General features: G+C 41.7%; 1 protein-coding gene across 1 annotated transcript in view; it reads left to right on the top strand.

Moving 5' to 3' along the window:
- The window catches only part of LAMB4 (laminin subunit beta 4), a 110078-nt gene that overhangs the window by 21551 nt on the left and 61875 nt on the right, over positions 1 to 26652 (top strand). The window contains exons 6-14 of the mRNA XM_073009250.1: positions 192 to 380; positions 1429 to 1492; positions 1974 to 2188; positions 3373 to 3493; positions 4754 to 4942; positions 9392 to 9571; positions 12487 to 12596; positions 15381 to 15460; positions 16001 to 16151. Of these exons, the coding sequence (XP_072865351.1) occupies positions 192 to 380; positions 1429 to 1492; positions 1974 to 2188; positions 3373 to 3493; positions 4754 to 4942; positions 9392 to 9571; positions 12487 to 12596; positions 15381 to 15460; positions 16001 to 16151 (1299 nt within the window). The remainder of the gene's footprint in view (positions 1 to 191; positions 381 to 1428; positions 1493 to 1973; positions 2189 to 3372; positions 3494 to 4753; positions 4943 to 9391; positions 9572 to 12486; positions 12597 to 15380; positions 15461 to 16000; positions 16152 to 26652) is intronic.

The raw sequence follows: 26652 nt of genomic DNA, 5'->3' as shown, positions 1-26652 counted from the left end.
AGTGAGCCGAGATCATGCCACTGCACTCCAGCCTGGGCGACAGAGTGAGATCCTATCTCAAAAACAAAACAAACAACAAAAAGATACACCTAAAGTTTTTAAAAATGAAATTAGAAAATATAAATATTCAATCTGAAGTCAATAATAAAATCTGCCTTTGTGAAATGTGCCAACTTACTCATTTTTCCTAGACTTTTCGACCTGCTGCAATGTTAGTTGAACGTTCCACAGACTATGGACACACCTGGAAAGTGTTCAAATATTTTGCAAAAGACTGTGCCACTTCCTTTCCTAACATCACATCTGGCCAGGCCCAGGGAGTGGGAGACATTGTTTGTGACTCCAAATACTCGGATATTGAACCCTCAACAGGTGGAGAGGTAGCATTTCCTTCCTTGTATTTATTTTATATAAATTAAACTTTTAAAAAGTGTAATTAAATGAAAAAATTTTGATAGTGTTTACTGCAACATAATTTGGGCTGTTGCTTTTTTAAAAATGAAAGTGTCTAAATTGAAATGAGTCCCAAATAAATACTAAATACGTTTTTAGAAGCAATCCTGCACAAGAGTGCTTAGCTGAAGGTGGGAGTGGGATAAAACTTAAACGGGGCACCATGGCCCCAGGCACCCAGAAGAAAGAACACCCATTTCTAAAGCTTGCAGAGGAGCCATGTAAGCTAGCAGCAGCCTGGCATTAGCTATCTCATCCCCGTGCTCTGTAAACCACCACCCCAGGGGAATCTGCCAGGAACAACCTTCTGAGCAAAGCTGGTGCCTGGCAGAAGGTTGGAGTGAGTGGGATTGAACAGGTACTATTTTATCAGGTACAGCAGAAAGAATTAGTGGCAGAAGACAGCTCCAGAATTCCCCACCAAATCCAAATTGATCATGGCTTGCCAAATTGTCCATCACTCCATCCCAATCCAGCATAAGTGTTCTCTTTGCCTTTTCTGCCTGTATGAACCACTTGTACATAAAAAGTTAGAAATGACTGATTAATACCTTTCATTTATTTCTGCTCTTGGTACCTCTAGTCATATGGTAACCCAAATGATAATCAGTATTCTATGCCAGCTGGGAAGCAATGGCTCAGCCTTCTTGTAAGATCAGGGTCTCTTCCATAAAAGTGCATTTCACAGTCAGGTGTGATGGCTCACATCTGTAATTCCAGCACTTTAGGAGGCTGAGGCAGGAGGATCACTTGAGCCTGGGAGTTCGAGACCAGCCTGGGCAACATAGGGAGAACCCCACCTCTACAAAAAACTTTAAAAATTAGCTGGGCGTGGTGGTACACGCCAGTGGTCTCAACTACTTGAGAGGCTGAAGTAGTAAGATTGCTTGAGCCTCGGAGGTTTAAAAAAAAAGTGTGTTTGACAATTACATTTTCGGGTAATATACTATAAATTTATCTATATTTGTTTTACAGGTTGTTTTAAAAGTTTTGGATCCCAGTTTTGAAATTGAAAACCCTTATAGCCCCTACATCCAAGGTATGAATTCCTTTATATTTTTCATATCAGCTTTAAAAAAATTTCAAGTTTGGCATATTCCTTGTAATTGCTTTCTTTTTTTTTTTTTTTTTCTTGAGACGGAGTCTTGCTCTATCATCCAGGCTGGAGTGCAGTGGTGTGATCTCAGCTCTCTGCAACCTCCGCCTCCTGGGTTCAAGCAATTCTTGTGCCTCGGCCTCCCAAGTAGCTGGGATTACAGGCATGTGCCACCCTGCCAGGCCAATGTTTGTATTTTATGTAGAGACAGGGTGTCACCATGTTGCCCAGTCTGGTTTTGAACTCTTGAGCTCAAGGGATCCTCCTGCCTCGACCACCCAAAGTGCTGGGATTATAGGCGCGAGCCACCACACTGGGCCTATAATCACTTTTCTATAGTATATTAAGGGTATATCAGTCAAGAAGAGTCCCTTGAACTGATGTGCCTCAAATTCACTTTGATTCATTATTTTCCTTTCTTTAGACCTTGTGACATTGACAAACCTGAGGATAAACTTTACCAAGCTCCACACCCTTGGGGATACTTTGCTTGGAAGGAGGCAAAATGATTCCCTTGATAAATACTACTATGCTCTGTACGAGATGGTTGTTCGGGGAAGCTGCTTTTGCAATGGCCATGCTAGCGAATGTCGTCCTATGCAGAAGGTGCGGGGAGATGTTTTCAGCCCTCCTGGAATGGTGAGTTATTAATCCGAAAGAACAGTGGGCTGTCCTACCTGCCTTTCACTGTCCTGGTGCTGAATGTAGATGAGGCGCTGCACACGGAGATCAACAAATCTAAGTGCCAGTTTTATGCTTAGGTGGGTGCCATTCAGCCTATCCTAATAGGCCACCTAGGACCCTCCAGTTCCTCCAGCCACAGGTGCTTGTGGATTCTGCAGCATATGGACGTCATTGAACTAGTGAGCAGAATTTATACTTTAGGATTTCAAGATACTTCACTTGCCCTCTTTTCATTTATTTTGTAGAGCATGGAGATTTGGTGGAGAGGGATCATATTGGGTTGGTGCAAAAATGCTGTTTTTGCCACTTAATTGCAAAATCTGAAATTACTGTTGCAGCAACCTAATAATTTCACATTCATTCTCTTACAAAAATCTATTGAAGGACTTTTGTGTGCAAGACCCTGTAGTCAATGCTAAGGTATTTCAGCAATATCTGATGTTGTAAAGTGTTCAATCTAAGTAGCATTCTTACACTGGGTCTTAATACTGCAGATCTCTCTCATCTGGGGGCACTAGCCTTAAAAGATATTGTAAAAGAGTTGTAGTTTTATGCAGAGCCCCATGGAGTGTGTCTTCTAAATAAATGTCAACTGTTTATTAGGCATACTCACACAAGGCTTAATGTTCAGCTAGTATGCCTTCCCATTCAGCTACACTGTTTCCCATTCACTGGAAGCAGAACTTCTCTCTCTGCATGTGGGTCATTTAGAGCATTTTGGGAAAATCCAGGAGAATCACATGGCTTTCTTCAGCTCCGTTCCCTTTTCTAACTCCCTCTTTTTTCTTATGCTCCTAAACAATCCCATATACCACTCCCCCACAACTCCGCACAAACCCCTTAGCCATCCTGTCCCTCACTTTATTGAGGGCTGCAATGTGCTGCCCTGAAACTAGAACTTAGAAAAGCCAAAAAACAGTATTGTATTTTAGAAGTTCACTAAACTTTTTAAATTTTTATAAAGTTTAAAACTAGTTAAGAAAATAATAGAAGATAGTCAAGGTCAGTATTGTAATTAACATACGGGAAACTAAGGATCAGAGAGGTACCAGGACCTGGTATTTCATTTCCCATTTAAAGAACCCCAACGTCCCTAAGGACAAGCCCTCTTTTAATGCTCTGTTTATTGCACAATGCAGGTTCACGGTCAGTGTGTCTGTCAGCACAATACAGATGGTCCAAACTGTGAGAGATGCAAGGACTTCTTCCAGGATGCTCCTTGGAGGCCAGCTGCAGACCTCCAGGACAACGCTTGCAGATGTGGGTGAAACTCAGTTCCCTGCATAGACTGAGTGTGCTCTGAGTTTCCTTATTTTGAGAAACACTTCGTTCATTTCTGTGGGGCTGCAGGCACCAAAGTGGTGAGGCTGTCCTCCCAGCTCCTATAGTGTGATATCCCGATGTTCCCAATTATCTCACATAGAAGAATTGCCAACTTCTGCGACCCTCACACCACAAATTGTTTAATTTTAAAAATGAAACAGTAAACATGTTGTGTGGCACCCTTCCAGTAGAGGTACAGAGCCATGTAATGGCAATATCAGCAGGGACAAGGCAACTCAAAGAATTTGGTGAACACTAGATTTGGTTCAGAGATCTGTACTGTCATCCTGAATAGTCATACATTCCATGAGCATGACCTTAAACCCATCTGTAGGATAATAGGAGAAATGAGGCCCAGTATTGAGTTTGACAGGCTATTGTATTGTTTTAAAAAAAATATTCAGGCTAATAAGATGCTGGTTTTGTTTTGGCTAACATGTTTGCTGCCTTTGAATTTTAATGAACTTCCAAACAAATTTGTTATTCAGTTTCTTTTCCCAGACTAGGAAAAACAATTTGAGGGAATGAAATGTCCCTAGAAGAGCTCTAATAAAAAAGCCTCATCCATGAGAGTCACAGTATACAAGACCCAGGAAAATGCAGCCTGACCTTAGATTGTTTACAGGAAAAGAACCAAAAAGACAAACAGTGTAGACATTACCATGAAGACAAATTCCTCCAAACAGACTGCCTTTGCCTCCAGGCCTCTGGCCCAGCCTCAGATGAGATAAAATTGACCGCAGCCCTTGCAGCTCCCTGCTTATGTGGAGAGGCCGGGCCGATTGAGCTTTGCCGTCTTCTCTAGGAATCCCAGAGCATGCAGAACATTTCATGTAAAAATTTCAGTTGCACAAAGCATAAGTCAGTAAAAGCATCCTTTAATGAATACCACAAATATTGTACTCTGTGACTTTAGATCACCGAAATGATTTACTTTTGTTCACTTGATTTTTAAAAACTACATATTTAACGTATCGGGAGCACATTTTATAGAAAGCGTTGGAGCAGAATCAGAGTACTAGAAAGATCCCCTGAGAGCACACATTTTCTCCCTTTGTTTTCTTGGTATATCTATACAAAGAGCACAAAGTGGCAGGAGGACGCGGAGGACCAGCGGGTGCCCTGACCAGTGCAGAGGTGCTGGCTGTGCCACCCGAGGCCTTGGTCCACCTCTCAGTCACTTTCTTCTCCTCTCAGCGTGCAGCTGTAACAGCCACTCCAGCCGCTGTCACTTCAACCTGACTATGTACCTGGCAAGCGGTGGCCTCAGCGGGGGCGTGTGTGAAGACTGCCAGCACAACACTGAGGGGCAGCACTGCGACCGCTGCAAGCCCCTCTTCTACAGGGACCCCCTCAAGACCATCTCAGATCCCTACGCGTGCATTCGTGAGTCCCCGGGCTCTGCCTGGATCCTACCTGCTGTCTGAGCCAAGTTCAGTTTGATCTTACTGGGGCTGCCTGCGCCCCCTCTGCTTAACGGCATCTCCAGACTACCCTATTTTGGGGAGTGGAGGATTGCAAAAATACCTCAGCTTTAAGAGCTTGTCCTTCTGCAAACAAGTTGATCCAAATAATCTGTGTCTGTCCTGGCAGTTAGGAAATCATGTAGGATTCCACGAGGAGAGGCAGACACCTTGAGTATCATGGAAGCCTGCTGGGGGAGGAACCAAAGTGGTAAAATTGGCTAAAACATTCGACTGGCCGTAGACACTTCAATTTTGCTGTTAAGATGCATAAGCTAACATGTTACTTAACTTGCGCTTTTTAAAAACCTTTAAAAATCTTTTATCTTGAATCTCAACTTCTTAAATGAAATATTTCAAGCATGTACAAAACAATAGAGAATAATATAATAGACACATTTATACCCCACCATCAGCTTTCTCTACAACAGTCTTAGCCTGTCACTCTCAGGACTTTCTTTAATAAAACATGACAGGCACTATATCGTTGTCTCAGGTACACAACTGTCCCATTTGCCTACCCTCCTTGCTAGGGGTAAATGCATATATTTTGCATTATCATGATCTTTTTTCACACTTTCACATGTGTTTTTATCTACGAACAATATATGTTGACATGTTTTCAAAGTTTAGATAGATGATGTCATTTTGTATGTGTCTTTCAGCAACTTGGGTATTTCATTCAACATTATATTTTTGAGACTTTTCCATATTAGGTAGCCTTGGTTCTTCCATTTTAATTTGTTATAGAATTTTTTCCTTTAAATATGACAACACTTATTTGTTCACTTTTCTTTGGATGCTGCAGTAAACATTCTTGTGTATGTGACCTTGTGCATCTATGCAAACTTTGTCCCTAGGAGACATACCTAGCAGTGGAATTTCTGGGCCATGGAGTATGGACTTCAAATTGATTAAATAACACCACATGGTCCCCTAAGTGAATATGCCATTGGCCACTCACACCATAGTAAATGGGAGTTCCTGGGGCTCTACATCCTTGCCAACACTTGATTTTGTCAAACTTCAATTTTTGTTTTCTTGGTTTTATCACACTTTAATTTTCACTAATCAAATGGTATCTCATCATTGTTTTAATTTGCATTTTCCTGTAGGACTGGGACTAGAGTGAGCCAAGGAAGGCACTTAAGTTCCAAAATGTAAGGAAGAACTCACTATCAGGGTGATGGAAGTGCAAGGCTAACACTTGCTGCTTGCACAAATCTGAGAGTGGGTACCTCCTTAAATGTTGCACCCCAGCCACCTTGCTTGCTCACTCTCGTCCCATCATTGCTACACATTTTTGCCTACAGAAATACTCCAACCTGATTTCAAATACCCAGTGTCAGTAACTGGGTCTGAAATCTTACTCTACTTGCAGACTAACAAGTTGGCCTGTTATTGTTTCATAGATAACAGAAGACACAAAACTCTTGGGCCAAATACAAAAGACTTTATAACTCATGGCATAGCAAGCAACAAGATCATTGTATTGGCCTGAGTTTCCATGTCCGCATGTCCCATGGGAGTGACACAAAGGATACCATGTGAATAGTACACATCTAGTGAGTTTATGATACAGCTGAGGAACACTGAACTTGGAGGATTCATTGCTTTATAGCAAGTGGAAGCAAGCCTATTTTTTATGCAGGGGAAGATGCCGCTCCATCCCTCAAGGTTGCTTGCTGCAAGCACAACTCTAAGAAATGGCTAGATAAAGAGCCAGTGGGGCCTTGCACGGCTGGCACACTTAGCAAGAACGTTCAGGATACCAGCACCCATTGAGGATTGCCTCTCCCACTACTCAGGGATTCCGCTTCTTAGGGTATATCCAAATAATGCTAAAGTGGGGGCAGGGAAGCTGCTATAAAATCTAACTTCAACTTTCATATAATAATAATAATACATAAAATGAAGTCTTATACAGTGTAATTCAGCGGCCATCTGAATACATTCAATGTCCTAGATTTCAAACTTTAAGTGATCACAATATAGAAAATGCATCAATGAAGTATTTTGGCTTGGATTACTCAGTAGGCACCTGACTATATAAAATTTACCTTACATGACATGTCCAAAATTGATATAAAGAACTAGATTCTCAGAAAATGTATTTCTTTAGAGCAATTTCCTAAGTATCCTACAGTTTTTACCACAATCTGTAATCATGCACGCACATAACTGTTATTGTTTTAAAAGCTATATATTTATAAAAGAAGATCAAATTGCTGTCTTGGGTAGAATCAGGGAAATACAATTATTGAAACAGATAATCTAGGAATCTGGAAAGAGATTTGGAAATAATAAAGCAAATATTGTGAGCACATCAATCAAAGTCTTGTTCCTTAAGAACCACCGAGTATTAACTTGATAGTGCTTTGGAAAGAAAACTAGTACTCCTGGTATGAAACTAAGAAGTCATTCTTTGTAAACAAGGAATTTTTCCATAAAAGGTAGATGAGGAGTTTGTAACCAACTACTATCATGAGACACCCCAGTCTCTCCTAGTTTACCTAAACAAATGTTTATGTGTATATATACAAACGATGTGTATTTGAAGATTGATTAGCATTCTCATATAAATTTTCTCTAAGTTGTCCTCGTTCGAACCTAAATATTTACATAAGCAGATTCCAGGCATAAGAGTTGACTAATTTTAAGTTTTCTACAAATAAGATGCCATTAAGTTTGATACAGAAAAGCAAGATTTGGTAGACTCAACTGCTGATAATAAAAGTTTGCCAGAATTATGTGACACCAAGATATTTAATTAGACTTCTAAAGGTCATGACATAGGCTGTTTCGAAGAACGTTTACTATCTACCCTCCCACATCTCTTTCCCAAAGGATATTTCTGTGCATAATTAAATTATTCTCTGGAACTCAATACTGATTCTTTGGAGTGTCTCCCAAAGAAATTTTAGCTTTTTCCTTTTGGCCACTTCTAAGATGAATCCAGTTTGTTCCCTTCTTTCTAGAAGCAACTGGCTTTAATTAGAAGAAAATTGTGGTTTTTGCAAACTAAACAGAACTCAATGCTATTTTTTCATAGTAAGTCACCAGTCACAAAACAATAACAACAAATGATTGAAATGTGAAAGATTGCGTCAGAGAGCAAACACGGGTTGCTTCAATAATGTGAAACAACTGGTTTGACTGAATTGTTTCCACTAAACTCACTAACCTAAATGGTGGTTATATAGCCATGGTTTTAGACTTGATATTTTTGTTTTTAGTAATCCAAAGGAAGCATGTATAAATGTGAATGTGACTGTTCCTTAAAATCAGGATATTCGTATTTTTAATTTTTATTGCCCTCTTTAAAAGTGGAAGCCCATGGAAACACAGAACCACAAAGGTACAAGAGACTTTGGTGGTCATCTAATGCCCAACAACACATTTGTCATCCATACCAAAGCCACAAGTGCTGTTTCAATATCTACCTGGACACTTCCGATGATGAGGGGTTCACTGCAGTATTGGACAGCCTTAACTATTAGAGAGTTCTTCCTTAAACTCAACCAAGTGCTACCTTTTGTGACTTCTACTCTCTCCTGGTTCTACTCTCTAGAATTAATTCAAACTGTCAACATTCTTTTTCATATGACACCCCATCCTTGAGTTGTTCAAATGTCTACAGCAACAACAACAGAAAAAAGGTTGCTACCTTTATGGCTCGTTTGCTACAAGTGACTGTTTATCATTTTCCAGAATCTCTTCCATCAAACTCTTGACCTGTCAGCAGATTTCCCCCAACAAAACCAAGGATATGAATACTTCTCGCTATTCCTTTCCTTTCCTTCTTACAGGTGTTTCTTCCAAGGAAAATAAAATAGAATGTCACTTTTCCTCATGACATATTTTTCTGTGATAGAGGAGAGACTTACTTTTTAACCAGGTTTCAGAGATTTTGACCTTATTTTCACCTTTAGAGTCTTTTTTAAAATCTATTTTTAGATGAAATTCACATAACATATTAACCATTTTTAAATGAACAGCAGTTCACCGGCACAATGTTGTGCAACCATCACATCTACCTAATTCCAAAACATTCTCATCATCCCCAGAAGAATCAATCTATTCTTAACATAATCTAGTCTTAATTGTCATAACAGCAGTCTTCCTCTGGTCCTCTGACTTTCGAATCATTTAAAAGTCTTTTTAAAATATATGTGTGGATTTATTCAAAGTTTTCCAAGGCTAGAGATCTGGGAGACATTTCTGAATAGCTCTTGCCAAATGGTCTAATTATTTAAACATTTAATTATTTAAACAAAGCGAGATAGTTATAGCATGAGTAAAATGCTGTACTTATATTTCAGGCTTCCCACAATTTGCAATTAACTAAAATAATGAATGTTTGTGTCCCCAGCTTGTGAATGTGACCCTGATGGGACCATATCTGGTGGTATTTGTGTGAGCCACTCTGATCCTGCCTTAGGGTCTGTGGCCGGCCAGTGCCTTTGTAAAGCAAACGTGGAAGGAGCCAAATGCGACCAGTGCAAGCCCAACCACTACGGACTAAGCGCCACTGACCCCTTGGGCTGCCAGCGTAAGTCTATGGTGGGCGATTGGGCGCGCATCCATCAACCTCTATGTGGTTGGTTGGTTGGTTGGTTGGTTGGTTGGTTGGTTGGTTGGTTTTTGAGATGGAGTCTTGCTCTGTCGCCCAGGCTGGAGTGCAATGGTAAAATCTCGGCTCACTCCAACCTCCACCTCCCAGATTCAAGCAATTCTCCTGCCTCAGCCTCCCGAGTAGCTGGGATTACAGGCATCCACCACCATGCCCAGATAATTTTTGTATTTTTAATAGAGACGGGGTTTCACCATGTTGGCCAGGCTGGATTCAAACTCCTGACCTCAAGTGATCTGCCCACCTTGGCCCCTATGTGTTTTAAAGCTTGGGGCTGTCTCTGTCTGCTCTAAAAATTGATGATCATGAATACCTAAGAATCCTGCCAACCTCTGGGTTTTAAAAAGTAACATATTGGCTCCTGTAAATTCTAAGCGGTTAGTGGAGAACTTTTTATTTTTTTATTTTTTTTTAGATGGAGTCTTGCTCTGTCTCCTAGGCTGGAGTGCAGTGGTGTGCTTTCAGCTCTGCACTGCACTCCGCCTCCTGGGTTCACACCATTCTCCTGCCTCAGCCTCCCCAGTAGCTGGGACTACAGGCGCCTGCCACCACGCCCAGCTAATTTTTTGTATTTTTAGTAGAGACGGGGTTTCACCGTGTTAGCCAGGATGGTCTCGATCTGACCTCGTGATCCGCCCGCCTCGGCCTCCCAAAGTGCTGGGATTACAGGTGTGAGCCACCGCTCCCGGCCTCTTTTCATTTTTTAAATTATGTTTCCACTTTCTTCTCACACCCCTTCTAATATTGATCCATATGTTCTCTGATAAAGAAAAAAAAAGTAAAGAGCTCAGGGAAGGCGGGGAGTGGAAATAGAAGAAAACCTCAGCAGTTTTCTGAGGCCAAATGAGCCAACCCTCAGCTATAGGATCACAGAAATTTAGAACCGCTCCAGGCCTCTGTAGAGCTACAGATTCCTCAGGAGCCGTGGGTAAATAATTTCCATTTGGTGACAGCCTCCTGCTCCATATTTTTGCCCATATATGGAACTGTGGATTATTTGCATATTTAGAGAACATTGGGCTGAATCTTTCTGTAATAAAATGCTCTCCTTGGGTTTGATGGCAAAATTAAATGTCATGATAATGAATTATATATCAAACCAATTTCCCATCATACCTTTCAGCATTCCACAGTTTCTCTGACTCTCTGACTAAACTGATGTCCTCCAAGAACAAGTTGAACATTATTTTGGTGTGTGTGGGTGTATAGCAGCTTTAAATTTTTTTTTTAGTTGGGGGGAGAGACAGAGTCTTGTTTTGTCATTAAGGCTGGCTTACAGTGGCATAATCATACTCACTGCAGCCTTAAACTCCTGGGCTCAAGCAACTTTCCCACCTCGGCATCCAAGTAGCTAGGAGTATAAGCACGTGCCACCACAGCCATCTAATTTTTTGTTTTTAAGAGACGGAGTCTCACTATGTTGCCTAGGCTGGTCTTGAACTGATCCCAAGCAGTCTTTCTGCCTCACCTTCCCAAAGTGCTGGGATTCTAGACATAAGCCACTGTGCCCAGCCCATAACAGTTTTATTGAATATAATTTACATACCATACAATTCACCCTGTAAACAATTCAATAATTTTTAGTATATTGGAAGTTGTGTAATCATCACCACAATCGATTTTATAACATTTTCATCCCCCCACAAAAGAAACCCCTCTTCTGGGTATATACCCAAAATAATTGAAAGCAGACCTTTGAAGGGATATTTGTATTTCCATGTTCATAGCAACACTAACCAAAAGGTGGAAGTAACCCAAGTATCCACTGATGGGTGAGTGGATAAGCAAAATATGGTGTTTACATACAATGGAATATTATTCTTCCTTAAAAAAGAAAAAAATTCTGACACATCCTTCAACATGGATGATCTTTAAGGACATTATGCAAAGTAAAAGAAGGCAGTCACAAAAAGACAAAGACTATATGATTCCACTTATATGCGGTACCCAGAGTGGTCAAAATCAGACAGAAAGCAGCATGGTGGTTGCTAGGGCTTAGAGGGGAAAAGGAGTGGGGAGTTATTATATAAAGGGCATAGAGTTTCAGTTTTGCAGGATGAAAAACGTTCTGGAGCTTGTTTATGCAACGATGTTAATGTACTTAACATAATTGAACTGCCTGCTTAAAATGGTTAAGATGGTATAGTTAGCAATGTTTTCAAGTTTTATCCATATTGCAGATTACATCAGTCTTTATTTTTTATTGCTGAATAACATACTATTGTACAGAGGTGCCACTTTTATTTATCCATTCATTAGTCAGTGGGACATTTGGGTTATTTCCATGAACGTTGGTATTTGCTGCAAGTGTATTCCTTGCTCTGGTAGCATGTCTTCTTAGCCTTTGCAACATATGAAGGGCTCAGAAATGTCTATGGGTAAAGGAGAAGAAGGACGGAGGGCATTAAGAGAAAAAGTAACAAAGTACTAAGGGAGAGAAGAGAGAGCGGGATTCCAGATGCGTCTGCCAGAGAAGGAGCCATCAGTAATAACCATGACTCCCAGAAACTCCTGCCTCTGAGTCACCAGCCTGGTCAGCATCACTCAGGATTACTGTGCCAGTACTGCAGCATGTACAGCTAACTACACCTACTTGTCTCCTCCTAATTGTCATCCAGTAAAACTACATAAGGCTCTGGAAGTGTCTGACACAGGATTTCCTCTGTGAGATTGTATGCAATACAATAATCACCAACCAGGCACACAATAAACCTGGCAGGGCAGGCTTCTCTGTGTTCTTGCGGTTATGCTTCTTGCTTTGTGTGAGCTACTAAGTACACTCACAAGAGTGGAGGAATTAAGAATGAGAATAACTGTGTATGCTGTGCTTTCAGCCTGCGACTGTAACCCCCTTGGGAGTCTGCCACTCTTGACCTGTGATGTGGATACAGGCCAATGCTTGTGCCTGTCATATGTCACCGGAGCACACTGCGAAGAATGCATTGTATGTATTTGACTATCATTTCCCTTTTATATAATGATGTGGATTTCTATTGCTATTGCCATTGCCTAGGTGAGACTTGGTTTTGCTAATCTCTTTCCTTTTCCTATTGTGTTTTAGTACTCCAGTGGTATGAGTATTTACACTACAGAAATCAGCAAACACTACCTATCAGCCTCCCCTCACCCCTGCATTGAGCTGCCTGTTAAACATTTACCAGCACACCACTGGACTGGACTAAACCAACCCAGGCACAGATGTTATTAGATTTATCCACTGTTTTCCTGAAAATGCCAACCAGTAGAATAGAAGAACATTTATCTGCCCATGTTTTGGGCCACCAGAACTTTCTTCTATCCCTTGCACACAATCCCCTTATCATCCCTACCATGCCCTTCCTAAAAATGTTTTGGATAAGGTCTTATAAAAAAACAAACATAGGTTTAATGTATTTTAGATTCCTGTGGGAAATAAACTCTTGGATTTTTCACAGACTCTACTAAACATACAAGCATGTATCATCTAAAATTAGTAAAATAAAACATATTCACTCCATAAGAAATGCATGATGCAATTGGGGAGTTCAAACCCAACTCTTTTCTTTGTTCTCCAATCTTGGCAGCTCACCATGACATTTTAGAAAAAAACACAAAAACTTAACCCAATAAAAGAACAGTGACCTCGATGTGTCTGAAGAAATGTAGCTGATGAATAAGAAACATATGCCTATGAGGACATGGTTTTGTGCTCATATTTTAAGTCATTTTACTGAAAACAGGATGGGGCAGACAGGGTGGGGGAAAGAAGCAAGGAAGGAAATATGAAGAAGGGATTCTAGAAGAGAAATCAGAAAATCTGAAAATTGTACCTTAAAGAGAAAGGTCAGCTATGCCAATCTCCATGACCATAAGTGTGTCACACAAAAAAAGGAGCACAGTTGGTTATAGCATCATCAAATCCTGAAATTATGTGATCAAATCATGTAATTCCAGACGAAGCTTAGGCTCAGGCTGACTTTTTTCACTGGCTGGTTAACTGCTACGTGTGCAGTACAGACTCACTTTTGCTTGCAGGGCAAGCAAGCAAAATAACTGAATAGGGACCCCCCATGGGGGAACTGTCCATCGTGGCTGAGCCCGTGTACCCACCAGGTTCTCCATATCCACATTTCTCCAGTGGCACCCTGAATCTGCCCTGAGGTGGCCAGCATGGCCACAATCCCTGTCCTAGAGGGAGTTTTCACAACCACATCCTGTGGGAAGCAGTTCTTGTCACATCATTTTTTTTTTTTTTTTCTTAAACTGAAGTTTTGGCTTGGGGAAAAACATCAAGTTCTTTGTCACATTGTGTCCAAAGACATCAATGTTTAATATCTAAAAGATATCTTTTTGAGTAATATCATGCATAAAATTGTACCAAGATACAAAAAGTATGGATGCTTAACAAGACCATTTCCAACGAGAATTTCATACTACTAAAATGTAAGTTTTATCAGAGCACGTTCAATTGAGATTGGTTGGAGAAGACTTTTTTTGAGCATTTTATACTAAATATCATAACACTTAGAAAATAGTTATTTGTATCTAACCAGCTGTTTATTTTGAACAACGGTCAAGATGTTGCAATGATGGAAAAAGTCTGGAACAACAGAGTTGATCTCTCACATGGATTCATGTTATTATGCCAAAACAACTGATTGATAAACAAATGCCTATGCTAAAGTGTGATATTCATATAATATCTCAAAATTAACTTGAATGATTTCTCTGCCTCCAAACATTTCAGTATTGCATGGGTAAAATCCCCAGGGATTGTTGTGGTAAGGGAACCTATAAGTTTTTTTAAAAGCAGTTACATAACCGAGCCTGGTAGCTCAGGCCTGTAATCCCAGCACTTTGGGAGGCTGAGGCGGATGGATCATGAGGTCAGGAGTTCAAGACCAGCCTGGCTAACATGGTGAAACCCCGTCTCTACTAAAAATAAAAAAATTAGCTGGACGTGGTGGTGGGCACCTGTAATCCAGGCTACTTGGGAGGCTGAGGCAGGAGAATTGCTTCAACCTGGGAGGTGGAGGTTGGTCAAGAGCATATCACTGTGCTCCAGTGTGGGCAAAAGAGCAAGACTCCATCTGGGTTGGGGGGACGGGAGATAAAGGCAGTTACACATAGGCTGGTAGAAGAACTTCTATTCCAATAGACTTATATAACCCAGCTTGAGCATAAACTGGTGATGTCAGAGGAATTGTAAGGCTTCCATTGCTTTTCCACTTGACACATTACATGGACAACCTTCCTGTCCCCTTCATTTTTAAAAAATTTTTTTGAGATGGAGTCTCACTCTATCACCCAGGCTGGAGTACAGTGGCATGATCTCGGCTCACTGCAGCCTCTGCCTCCAAAGTTCAAGCGATTCTCCTTCCTCAGCCTCCCAAGTAGCTGGGACTACAGGCATGAACCACCATACCCATGCAATTTTTGTATTTTTCGTAGAGATGAGGTTTCACCATGGTTGGCCAGGCTGGTCTCAGACTCTTGGCCTCCCAAAATGCTAGGATTACAGGCATGAGCCACTGTACCCAGCCCTGTCCCCTTACTTCAAATCCTGGAGATGGGAGATGTGTCTGTGGAGATCATTAGCCAAGCACATAGGCCAGGAAAGCTTCTCTGAGATGGTGCAGGCTGTTTGGCTATTTGATGTGTGGCAATTGCATTGTAGTGATTTCAATATTGCACTTCAGAGCAACAGTATCTTCATAGCAGGAATCAGCTGAGCCTGTTTTCTCTGTAGGTTGGATACTGGGGCCTGGGAAATCATCTCCATGGGTGTTCTCCCTGTGACTGTGATATTGGAGGTGCTTATTCTAACGTGTAAGTCAAATGAGTAAGTTTTATAGCAATATTCCTTATTTAAACATAAAAGCACATTTTATTCTGATATGCTCATAGTCATAGGTGAAAAATTTCATTCCATGACAAGCGATGATCTTGAGACATTTACTACAACCCTTTGATTTATTTCACTTCAAATATTTCCAAGGGTGAGGTAAACAATCCTTCTGCTGGGTATCCCACCACAAGCTGGTGGCATGGGTGCTTGAATACGTGTGACCTGCCTAAAACACCAGCTTTTTCCATCCTGTAAAGAGAGATCCTAATGCCCCCTTTTTGCCAGATTTTAGAGCAGAACTGCGGGGAAAAAAGTGGCCACCTGAGCTCCATGACCCTGGATTCACTATTCAAGACCAGTTATGTTAAACCCATGGCCTTTCTACATCTGCCCACAGGACTATTGATTGACTGATTCTCAGGATTGCTCCAAACTCAGGGAGCATTAACCCAGCACCCCTACACCTTCATTTTACACTCACCTACTTTGTATTTTTTCAGGATGAATTGCTTTTTCCTCAGGTGTTCACCCAAGAATGGGCAGTGTGAATGCCGCCCACATGTCACTGGCCGTAGCTGCTCTGAACCAGCCCCTGGCTACTTCTTTGCTCCTTTGAATTTCTATCTCTACGAGGCGGAGGAAGCCATGCCACTCCAAGGACTGGCGCCTTTGGTTCGTATTTCATTTACTTTCCCTACAGACTGTGTTTGATGATACATCAGTAAACACACACAGCACATACTTGAGATCATGGTTAAGATACCTAGAGAAGAATGCTTTTGCCCAAAGATGCAGATCAGAGTTTGTTATAACCTGCAAATGCAGATTATATAACTCTTGAGCGCAGAGTCTGTTTAATTCATCTTTGTCTCCCAGGTCTAGCACAGGGTCTGGCCCATCAATGTGAATGGATCAAATTATGATGAAACAGACTTTACTTTTGCTGTTTCAAGGTATACCCATCAGACAAAATGTGTTTATTGAGTGTCTACTTCTCCATCTCCCCATGATACTATAAACTATAAAAGGGTGAGGTGGATGTGTACAGCATTCATCATTGTTGCACTATAGCACAGTGCCTGACACACTGTAGGAACCTTATCGATATCTGCTAATAAATGAACGACAAAGGTATAGAAGGTTCTCAAGAGTGTAACTCCAGATAGGAATATGACAAAGGAAAGGTAATTCAAGGTGAAAGTCTTTAAGGAGAGAAAGCATGTGAAAGTTGATCCCAAAGACAGGATTTGGACAGATAAAGAAAACAAGGGGAATGAATTCTAGGTTCCAGTAACTGAGTCATTCCTGGAATCTGTTCCTTATCTGTAAGGACAGATGGGAAGGGATGAAAATGCCCCGTAGGAGGCTTGGAATTTGCTCTTTTACTGACTACACTCAAGACTATAGCATGAGATTTTCATTGCCCCTACTTAGATGTAACAACTGCAGTAGGTGGAATCCAAATTCCAAATGAAATAATCCATTGTCTGGGTTCTTCTTCATGGTCTTGAATATTGCATCTTTTTTTGCTGAAAAAAAATTTTTGGAAAGAAGTATTAGTATGTCTGTTTAGGTCATAACTAGGTCTCACTTTTTAGATAAGAAAACAGAATAAACATAATTATCTAAAATAGATGGATGTAGCACCCCCAACACGGCACATACTGAACAAATGTTTATCCTGTTACCAATTAAGTAGACTAATATCAAGTATGCCAATACAGCTCTGAGCCAGGGGTTGTGAGTAAAGCGTCTGAAACAATGCTGATTTCACTTGTGAGGGGGGTTAAATCATGCATGATATGAACCCTTACTACTCCCTCAGTGGCTTAAGGAAAAATATCCAGGACGTGGAATATGTTTAAAGGGCAGGTAACATTTTCTTAACAAGTTAGAAAGTAATGCCTATGACAAAAGAAAAAGCATTCAAGGTGGGATTGATATTAAGAGTTTAAAGGGCAATAATGTGAATAATTTTCTTTCTCTGCTGAGGGTATGATCTTTAACTGTAGTAGAAAAGATTTAAGTTGGTTACCATTTGATTATTTGCACATTCATTAACAAAATGTTATGGTATGCTTGCTATGCTGTCACTGTTGCTATATTATTAATATTATTCCATGTATTTAATGTGCTATGCTTTGTGCTTTACATACATTGTCTCATTTAACTCTCCAAACAACCTATTATTCCTAATTCCCAGATAAGGAAAAAACATTAGAGAGGTTAGGTAAGTCACTCAAAGTCATACATCTAGTAGATAGTGGGGGTTGGGAGAGACTGGATTGAAACCCAGGTGCATCTGGTTTAAAAACTCTTATTCTTGATCAGGCACAGTAGCTCATATCTGTAAAGCCAGCACTTTGGGAGGCCAAGGCGGGAGGATCACTTGAGTCCAGGAGTTTAAGACCAGCCTGGACAACATAGTGAGAATCCACCTCTACAAAAACAATGACAAAAAATAGTTGGGTATGGTGGCACATGCCTGGAATCCCAGCTACTCAGGAAGCTGAGGTGGAAGAATAGTTTGGGCCTGGGAGGTTGAGGCTGCAGTGAGCTGTGTTTGCACTAATTCACTCCAGCCTAGGCAACAGAGCAACAGACCATGTCTCAAAAAAAAAAAAAACAAACATAACTCTTATTCTTAACCCATTAAGATGTTGTACAATGTGCACACAAAGCTGAGCTCCAGGCTAAGGACAGATAAGGATTAGTTAGGGTCACTGGCTCCAGGAGTTTTTACTATAGCTAACATATTTACATAGATAGCTTAGGATGGGCCAGTGACAAATGATAAGGAGAATCAGTAAGTGTATTAGGATTTCTGAGCCATGAGTGAGGCTTTATGAGAAGACAATCTAGCCAGAGCAAGTTATAAATAACAGTTCAGAGGAGAACCAAGGCAGGTATAGACACAAGTACAGTAGGGAGTGTAAATAGAGAAGAACTATTGTAAAATAAAATTATAGTCTCCTGCTAAGGAGGCTAAACTTTATTTTTTGGGCAATGAGAACTTACTGAAGCCTTCTGTCATGCTGGGCCCCTATTGACCTCAATAGATACTGCACCATGTTCAAAGAGACCAAAGAAGACACCCAGAGCCAGCGAATGAGACATAGGGTTGATTGAGGGAACTTACATACAGGGGTCCATTGGCAGCAGGCTAGACAGGAGCACTGCTATAAAAAAAAGAAAGTGTAGTTTATGTAGCATTTTCACTTAGTACCCTCCCTCCAGCAACCTCTTCCATAAAACCTTCATTTAACCCAAAACAAAGGGCCTCAAACCTCTGTATGGGCTGTATTCCATAGGATGGGCCAGAGGTTCAGATGTTCCTCAGAGACAGGGAATGAATCTCTAGGTTGGCGACTCCCAGATTCCTTAGCTGGGAACTCTAAACTCACATTCCTTTTAGACCATAGGGTCATTCTCAGAGTATGCTTAAGTGATTGCTGTCAGATGTGTTCACCGTACACCTTCTGTGCAAGGGAATGATATGACAGAGGCCGTCCTCAGTATTCTTACAAACTTAATCTAACAGAAGTGAAGCCCATTTCTGTACAGACTGCACTAGTCCAGACAGGAACAAATAAGGACCTAAGTTAAGAGGTAACAGAGAGAAGAGAAAGGCTGGAGATGAAACTATGAATGTGAATAAAAGCAAACCCAACTGCATCTTAGGAAGAATTGTTTCAACATTCTAATTGGAGAACTAAGAAGAATTACAATTAACTTTCTCCATGGTTCATTGGTGGAATAATCTGAACCTCTTGGTCCATGGTATAATTAATACTTCTGATAGGTACTTAAACTGTCATTTCTTTTTAAGATGTTGGGCCGGGCATGGTGGCTCATGCCTGTAATCTCAGCACTTTGGGAAGCCGAGGCGAGCAGATCACCTGAGGTGAGGAGTTTGAGACCAGCCTGGCCAACCATGGCAAAACCCTGTCTCTACTAAAATACAAAAATTAGCTGGGCGTGGTGTCTCACACCTGTAGTCCCAGCTACTCGGGAGGCTGAGACACAAGTATCACTTGAACCTGGGAGGCAGAGGTTGCAGTGAGCTGAGATCGTGCCATTGCACTCCAGCCTGGGTGACAGAGGGAGACTCTGTCTCAAAGTTGCCCATTTTGGAAAACAGAAAACTGAAAAAAAAAAAAAAAAGATTTTAGCAACAGCTTTGCCTGGAATGTGATGTGTATTTCCGGCAACAAGGAAGTGATTTCATAATTGACAAAGAAAAGATAATATTGAAGAGAAATCAGAAATAAAGCTTCCATGCTGATGAGCAGAGTGAGGTAAACCATTTATGAATGGCCACAGTCACAGGTCGTAAATGAATGATATAGTAATGAATGCACTTACAACTGTGCTTGGTCCATGCATGTATTCAGTTAGTAAAAGCTCTTGTTACCCTCATGAATAGAAATGGAGGAAAGGAAAAACCAAGTCCAAAGAAATCAGATCCTCTGGGGAAAAACATCAATAGCTTTATTTCTTTGCAAAACAAATAATTTCTAGAAATCTGGGTTCTGAAGGGTTAGAGAGTTGGACACTGTGAATTCACAATTTCTTATCATTTTAGTAAGGAGAGGTAAAGTGCTGAGGAGTGGCTCTCCTCTTAGATGGAGAAGGAAAGACACACTGATGGCCCCTGGGTTGGTGCTGTAGCTGTGCCTCAGACTTTGAGGCAGCTGCAGTTGGTCAGTGCTGGCATCAGTGGCAGAGCGACGTCACCTCCTCATGGCCCAGTCTCCCATGGCTACAGAAGCCCCAAAGAGTCCAGAAGACCCTGTAGCCATCCCTTGTTATTCACGAAAGTCAGAGCCACTGTAGGCTTGTTTGTGGGTTGGTTCATTCCTTCATTTATTAGCCGTATTGAGATTTTTACTGAGCCTTCCTGGGTGCATATGCACAAATGGGTGTATTGGAGAAGCAAATGAAAGCACAAGTTGGCTGTCTTGTTCCCAAACCCAGCACCGCTTACACATAAGAGAACTTCTCAAGTAAATAAAATGGCTGAATGGAAGAAAACAGAAACACTTCAACATGGAGCCTGCCCTCATTGTAGTGGGAAGGAGCTGTGGACACAAATGGCTAATGTGTGGTGGGCTGGGCTAAGGGTCATGAAACAGCTGCATGTAACATGATACGGACTTCAGATTACAGAGAAATACCCCAGCTGAGAAGTTCAGAGAAGGCTTCCTGGGCATTGCTCCCCCTACCAGGATCATGTGCGCTAATCATGGGGTCTTTGCTTTCTCCTACTTGTTCCTATTCCTATGCTACAGCCCCACAAGGCCTTCTCTGACTTCTAGGCTAGAAGTGGCTCTCCTCGATCTGAAGTCCACCTGAAAAGAGGAGACTGGGGAATGAGTCGCTACTCCCCTCCCCTAATTCCCGCAGTGATCCTCAAATTTTTACTGTGCGTGTTACCTAGGGAGTTTATTTAAAATCCAGATTCCAGGTCTGACCCTTGAGATACCATATCCGGGAATCTGAGGCTGGCCAAGAAACCTGTGTGTTTGCCACGAGCCCCTAGGTGAGTCTGATATGGGTGGTTCATGACAGCACTTTGAGAAACCCTGCTTTAAGCATGCACAACATACTCCTCTCTTTCTTGAAACAACCACCTCTGTGTTATTGATTGGGAAAACTTCTTCTCATCCCTTAAAACCCAACTCAGATTTCTTTTTCTCTGACATTTCCTACCCTGACATCTGGACATAATTGTCCATCTCTGGGGTTCCATAGAGCTGTAATTTTTCAAACTGCAGGACATGCTAATTAATAAGTAGGCCATGGAATCAGTTTAGTGGGTCAGTTTAGTACAACAGAAGAATACAAAATCGTCATATTTTTATCCATTTTTTTCAATTTTATATAATTGGATATCTGCATGGGTACAGTGTCACTCACTGTCTTAGATTAGGTTCCTGGAAGCAGATGACAACAGGGATTCAGGTGCATGTGTTTTATTAAGGGAACGCATGTCAGGGAAAACCTATAATGGAGTGAGGGAAATAGGCTAGGAAATGAGAAAGGGGAAGGCAGATATGGGGTCGAGGGTCAAGTTTAGCTTTGGGTCTCATCCCCCAGGGAAGCTCTGAAGTATAAATTACACCACAGAGTTGTCCCCTACTGAGGCACAGGGCTGGCCTGTTGTGTTCCTGCATCAGTCAGTTGTTGGTGCTGGACTGCCAGGGCAGACGTGGGTAACTTTCCAGGTGAGATGACTCTCATCAGCCAAGAGCAAGGCCCAAGAGAAGAAGGGCGCAGTCGGGAGCCATAGCAGCAACAGTCTCAGGAGCTGGCAGCTGCATGCACTGGCCCAGTAAAGGGGATCTGGCAGCAGAACAACGGCACCTACAACACCTACTCATTGCATGCTCAGACCCACCTGCAGGGCCCAGTGCAAAATAAAAATGCAGAGCTTGTGTTCTAAAATCAGAAGAAAAAAAAGGGCCATTGAAAGTACTAAAATATAAAGCATTATACTTTCTTTCATGATCGCTCTCTCAGTGTGTCAGAGCATTTTGTTATTTGCTGTTCAATGTCACTCTATGTAAAGATATATTAAAATTTAAAATTATTAGCATGAATTATACCATTCATCTTTGTAGAGTGCAGTGCCAATTTTAACTGGAAACATAAGTACATTTCAACTCACACATGCAATCACTGAATTTGTAGAATTTGTATTCATATCCACATTGTCAATTTGTAGTCATATATAGATATGTATTTCATTCTTAACAGAACTGTGAGAACTCTGCACAAGACTAAGTTAACTGTTTTCATTTCACTTCCTGCTGTGTATTCAACCGACACTCTACCTTCAGCATACTGATGAGTAAGGAAGGACTGAAAGGAAATGAAACTGTGGGTTGTCCTATCTTTCTTTCCTTCTAGTCATCCTTTTCAGTGGAAGTAGTGGGCTAATGCAGGTAAGTCACATGAATAAGAAAATATATGAGGTCTGGCATGGTGGCTCACACTTGTGATCCCAGCACTTTGGGAGGCTGAGATGGAAGGATTACTTGAGCCCAGGAGTTTGAGACTAGACTGGATTTGAGACCCCATCTCTGCAAAAAAATAAAAAATTAGCTGAGTGTGATGATGTGTGCTGGTGGTCCCAACTATTCAGGAGGCTGAGGTGGGAGGATCACTAGAGCCCAGGAGGTCAAGGCTGCAGAGAGCTGTGATTGTGCTACTGCACACCAGCCTGGGTGACAGAGCGAGACTCTGTCTCTCAAAAAAACAAAAAAAAAGATATAGGATTCCTTGGTTGTTTATGTTTCTTAGAATGCCTTTCTTTCTGCATTCAAAAGAAGTCTGGTTCTAACAGAAAGCTTGGTTTCTTGGAGCTATCGACACTCCTGCTAACTTGATCACATGAGTAACACACTTACCTTGCACTCACTTTGAGTCTCACTGAACTCCCAGGCACAGTAGGTCCCCCAGAATTCTGTGTTCATTGGCTGTGATGTGCACTATCTGTAAATGGGGCAACAAGGAAGCACACACACATGATGCGCATATCTCTTCTGCTCACATGCATGCTCCACTGTCCCAAAAGATTTCACTTACAGAACAAGTTCAAAGAAATAAAATTATTAACTCTATCAAGATGGTGACAGCAAAGCATCAAATCAAGCAAGGGGGCTTTCTTTGAGGGGCTGGGGGGTGGTCCTAGGTAACCATTTGCTTCATTTGCTTCTTTGCCCATTTGCTTCTTACATTAAGTTCATTCCATGCAGGCACAGCTTCTCCAGGATTCTGATTAGTCATAATTCCTGAGGAAATTTACAAAATGACACTAGTGAGACAAACTACAGCTTCTAGCTGCTGCAGTTGGTCCCAAGGCTATAATTGATACCATCTCCCTCCCTCCTCTCTACACATTCTAGATTCCCCTCATCCTCAACTGGTACTTCTGAGATGACTCACACTCTCATCCCTCATGGGCTGGAGGCCCTGCATTGCATGCCTTATCAGACCACATGTATGGGAGCACCAAAGATGCCCCAGTGGATCACCTCAGTGCCATACATATTCCTCATGTCCCAATGATATAGCCACAGCCCTATAGTTATGGTAATTCCTTCTTGTGACTACTGGTCTGCTGGCATGAGGAGCCCAAGAGACCATGTAGCAGCCATAGCTTTAAGATTAGCAGAAGGAACTCTGTCCCCCTCCAGGAATCAAGACCTCTAGACCCACAGAGTGGTAACATTACAGTGACAAGAAGCCCAGATTCCCATGGTTACTGGGAGTGATAGTGGGCATGGCTAATCCTACTTGGTTCTCCCAAGCCCATGTATTCTGCCTATTAGGGACACAGCATCAAATAAATGCCTTGATTTAAGGAGTACATAACATCCCAAAGAGCACTGGCCCATCTCCTTGGGCTTCATTTCCAAGTTTGTGAAGCTAATGCTTCAGCTGCATCTTTAAGGGGCCCCAATGCACTGCCATCTCAGGTCAGCATCTTCCAGGTAGTATGGTTTGTGTAAGGGCAGTGAATCCCACAATCACATGACCACTGCTGAACTTCTTTTGCTGGAAAGTGAATCTGTTGTGCAGAGGAGATATTATATTTTCCCATCTTGGTGAATTAGACACTCAGCCCTCAGAAAAGGGTGCTGGCCAAGGCCACAGAACAGCTGGTTCTCACTATGGGAAGTCATGTGATATCACCTTGGCCCGAGGCACCCACTTCACTAGCCCTCAATGTAGGGGACTAATGTGGTATTTCATAGAATATGCTGATGATCCAGATCCTTTTGGGCTATATTGTGACAGAGAACAGGATAAGTAAGTAGGCCTGGAGCAAGACTGTGAACATACCTTCTTGCCCTTCCCAAGGATTCTCCTCAGCACTCTCAGACTACAGAAAGAACCCACTTGCCCTTGTTGGAAAATAGAGCACCACCATTCCACCCCACCACATTTGCAGACAATATAGAAACATCAAAGGACTGCAGATGTTCCTTTTTCCTTACAAGTATGGAAGAGAAAACATTTTTGCATATCAATATCTACATAGCATGTTCCAGAGGCTGTATTAATCTGCTCTAGTAAAGACATTCCATCCAACCCAACAGCTGCAAGTAGGACTATACCTTGATTAAATTTGTGGTAATTCCATCTGCCAGTGATCCATCCAACAACTGCAGAAACAAGACTGGTGCCTTAAATGGGGATATGTTGAGAACCACCACCCATTCATCCTTTAAGTCCTGAGAGTGGCACTCTGAGGATGCCCCTGATTTGCAATAGTGTTTTTATGTACTGTCTTGGTTTGGGGTTGGGGCTCATTTTACGGGATTTTACTTGGTCTTTTCCTACTACAAGAGCTCTTAACCCACAAGTCAAAGAACCAGTGCCAACTGCAAAGCAGATTCATTCCATTATATACTCAAGAATTGAAGAAAATTATCAATAGGTGGTTCTGTAAATCCAGTGAAGTCACTATGAAAGGCACCTGGCCCAGCAGTCCATTTATAGGACCCACATACATCCCTATTCTAACAAGGGGATCATGGTGGCACTTTGGATACCTGGTTATCAGCATAAGCTCAGATCCTGTATCCACTAATACTGAAAGATTATGGGTATACCCCCTTCCCCAATAGACAGTTATCTTTATATAAGTAATTTACCTAGGCTGATAATTCAGCCTCTTCTCTGAAGTTCTGCAACTCTTACAATTAATGTTTGTGAAGAATATTCAGCTCTTCTTGCCCTCTAGTTTAAGGAGATGAGAGTCTCTTTAAACATGCCCCAGGGAGGCCCTCTGATTCTCACACTTTGCTTTACATTGGTGATTGATTGTCCTGACTCTGTCATTTTCTCTCATCAAAGACATTCAACAACAGCCACCTATTTCCACAGTTCTCACTGGAACATCAAAGGATGTGGATGCCTCCCATATCTTTCAGTGCCAGAAATACTGCTCAAGTCAGTGCCTCCCCTTCCCTGCCTGTATTCTGTCCCATTTCTCCACAGGTGACAGTTTTAGCAATTGTATCACTACTTCATGCCAGAGATCATCTGTGCATGTCACCCACCATGGTCCTCACTGCCAGCCAAACAGTAAATTATCCACCTCCAGAATTGCATCTTAGGATCTACTTTTAGGTAAACTGTCTGGCATTAATTATGTCAAGTCAGGTGCCCTAGGAGAGCCTAAGATGGGATTCAATTGCATGTGATTTTTCAAGGAAATGTTCTTCAGGAATACTCTTAAGAGAGTGAAGGATAAAAGATAGAGAAAAGGAAAGAGCAGAACGAGACGTGGTCTCAGGTAAAACAAACCTTGAATTGATCCTCAGAGGAGCTCAGGGGCATACACTGCAGGCAAAGTTGTCCTGCCACTTGAGACAACCTGGTCAGCCTTGTCTCAATCAGTCACTGGCTGTGAGCTCCCAGAGGTAGTGTTGGGTGGTTAGGGAGGGAGATATGAAAGAGCAATCCTCCAGAGCAAGGCTCAACTGTGAGCTGTCAGCAGCCACACACACAGCAACTGGAGGATGGGTGCACCAAACAGCTAAAGGAGATTTGGGAGGGGTACCTACAGTGTCTACTGCAATGGCAAGGGTATTTTATTTTATTTTATTTTATTTTATTTTATTTTATTTTATTTTATTTTATTTGAGACAGAGTCTCGCCCTGTCACCCAGGCTGGAGTACAGTGGCGTGATCTCGACTCACTGCAACCTCTGCCTTCCGGGTTCAAGTGATTCTCCTGTCTCAGCTTCTGAGTAGCTGAGACTACAAGTACACACCACCACTCCTGGCTAATTTTTGTATTTTTAGTAGAGATGGGATTTCACCATGTTGGACGGGCTGGTCTCTAACTCTTGACCTCGTGATCCACCCACCTTGGCCTCCCAAAGTGCTGGGATTACAGGCCTGAGCCACTGCACCCCGCCTCACAAGAGTTTTTTGGTTTTTTTGTTTGTTTGTTTGAAAAACATTGCATATGGATGACTTTACATATACTTCTATTAAAACCCAGTCTGACAGTACAATTTCTCATTTACATTTCTGCCTCAGATACAAGATTCTAAACTCCTCTGTGGCAGAGGCTCTGTCCTAGTTATTTTGCATTCCTAATTCAGGAGCTGGCACATAATTGTTACTAACCATTTATCAAATGAAGGGCAGT

The sequence above is a fragment of the Chlorocebus sabaeus genome, chromosome 21 (assembly GCF_047675955.1).
Source record: "Chlorocebus sabaeus isolate Y175 chromosome 21, mChlSab1.0.hap1, whole genome shotgun sequence".
NCBI lineage: Eukaryota > Metazoa > Chordata > Mammalia > Primates > Cercopithecidae > Chlorocebus > Chlorocebus sabaeus.
This window is presented reverse-complemented; position numbering and strand designations above follow the sequence as displayed.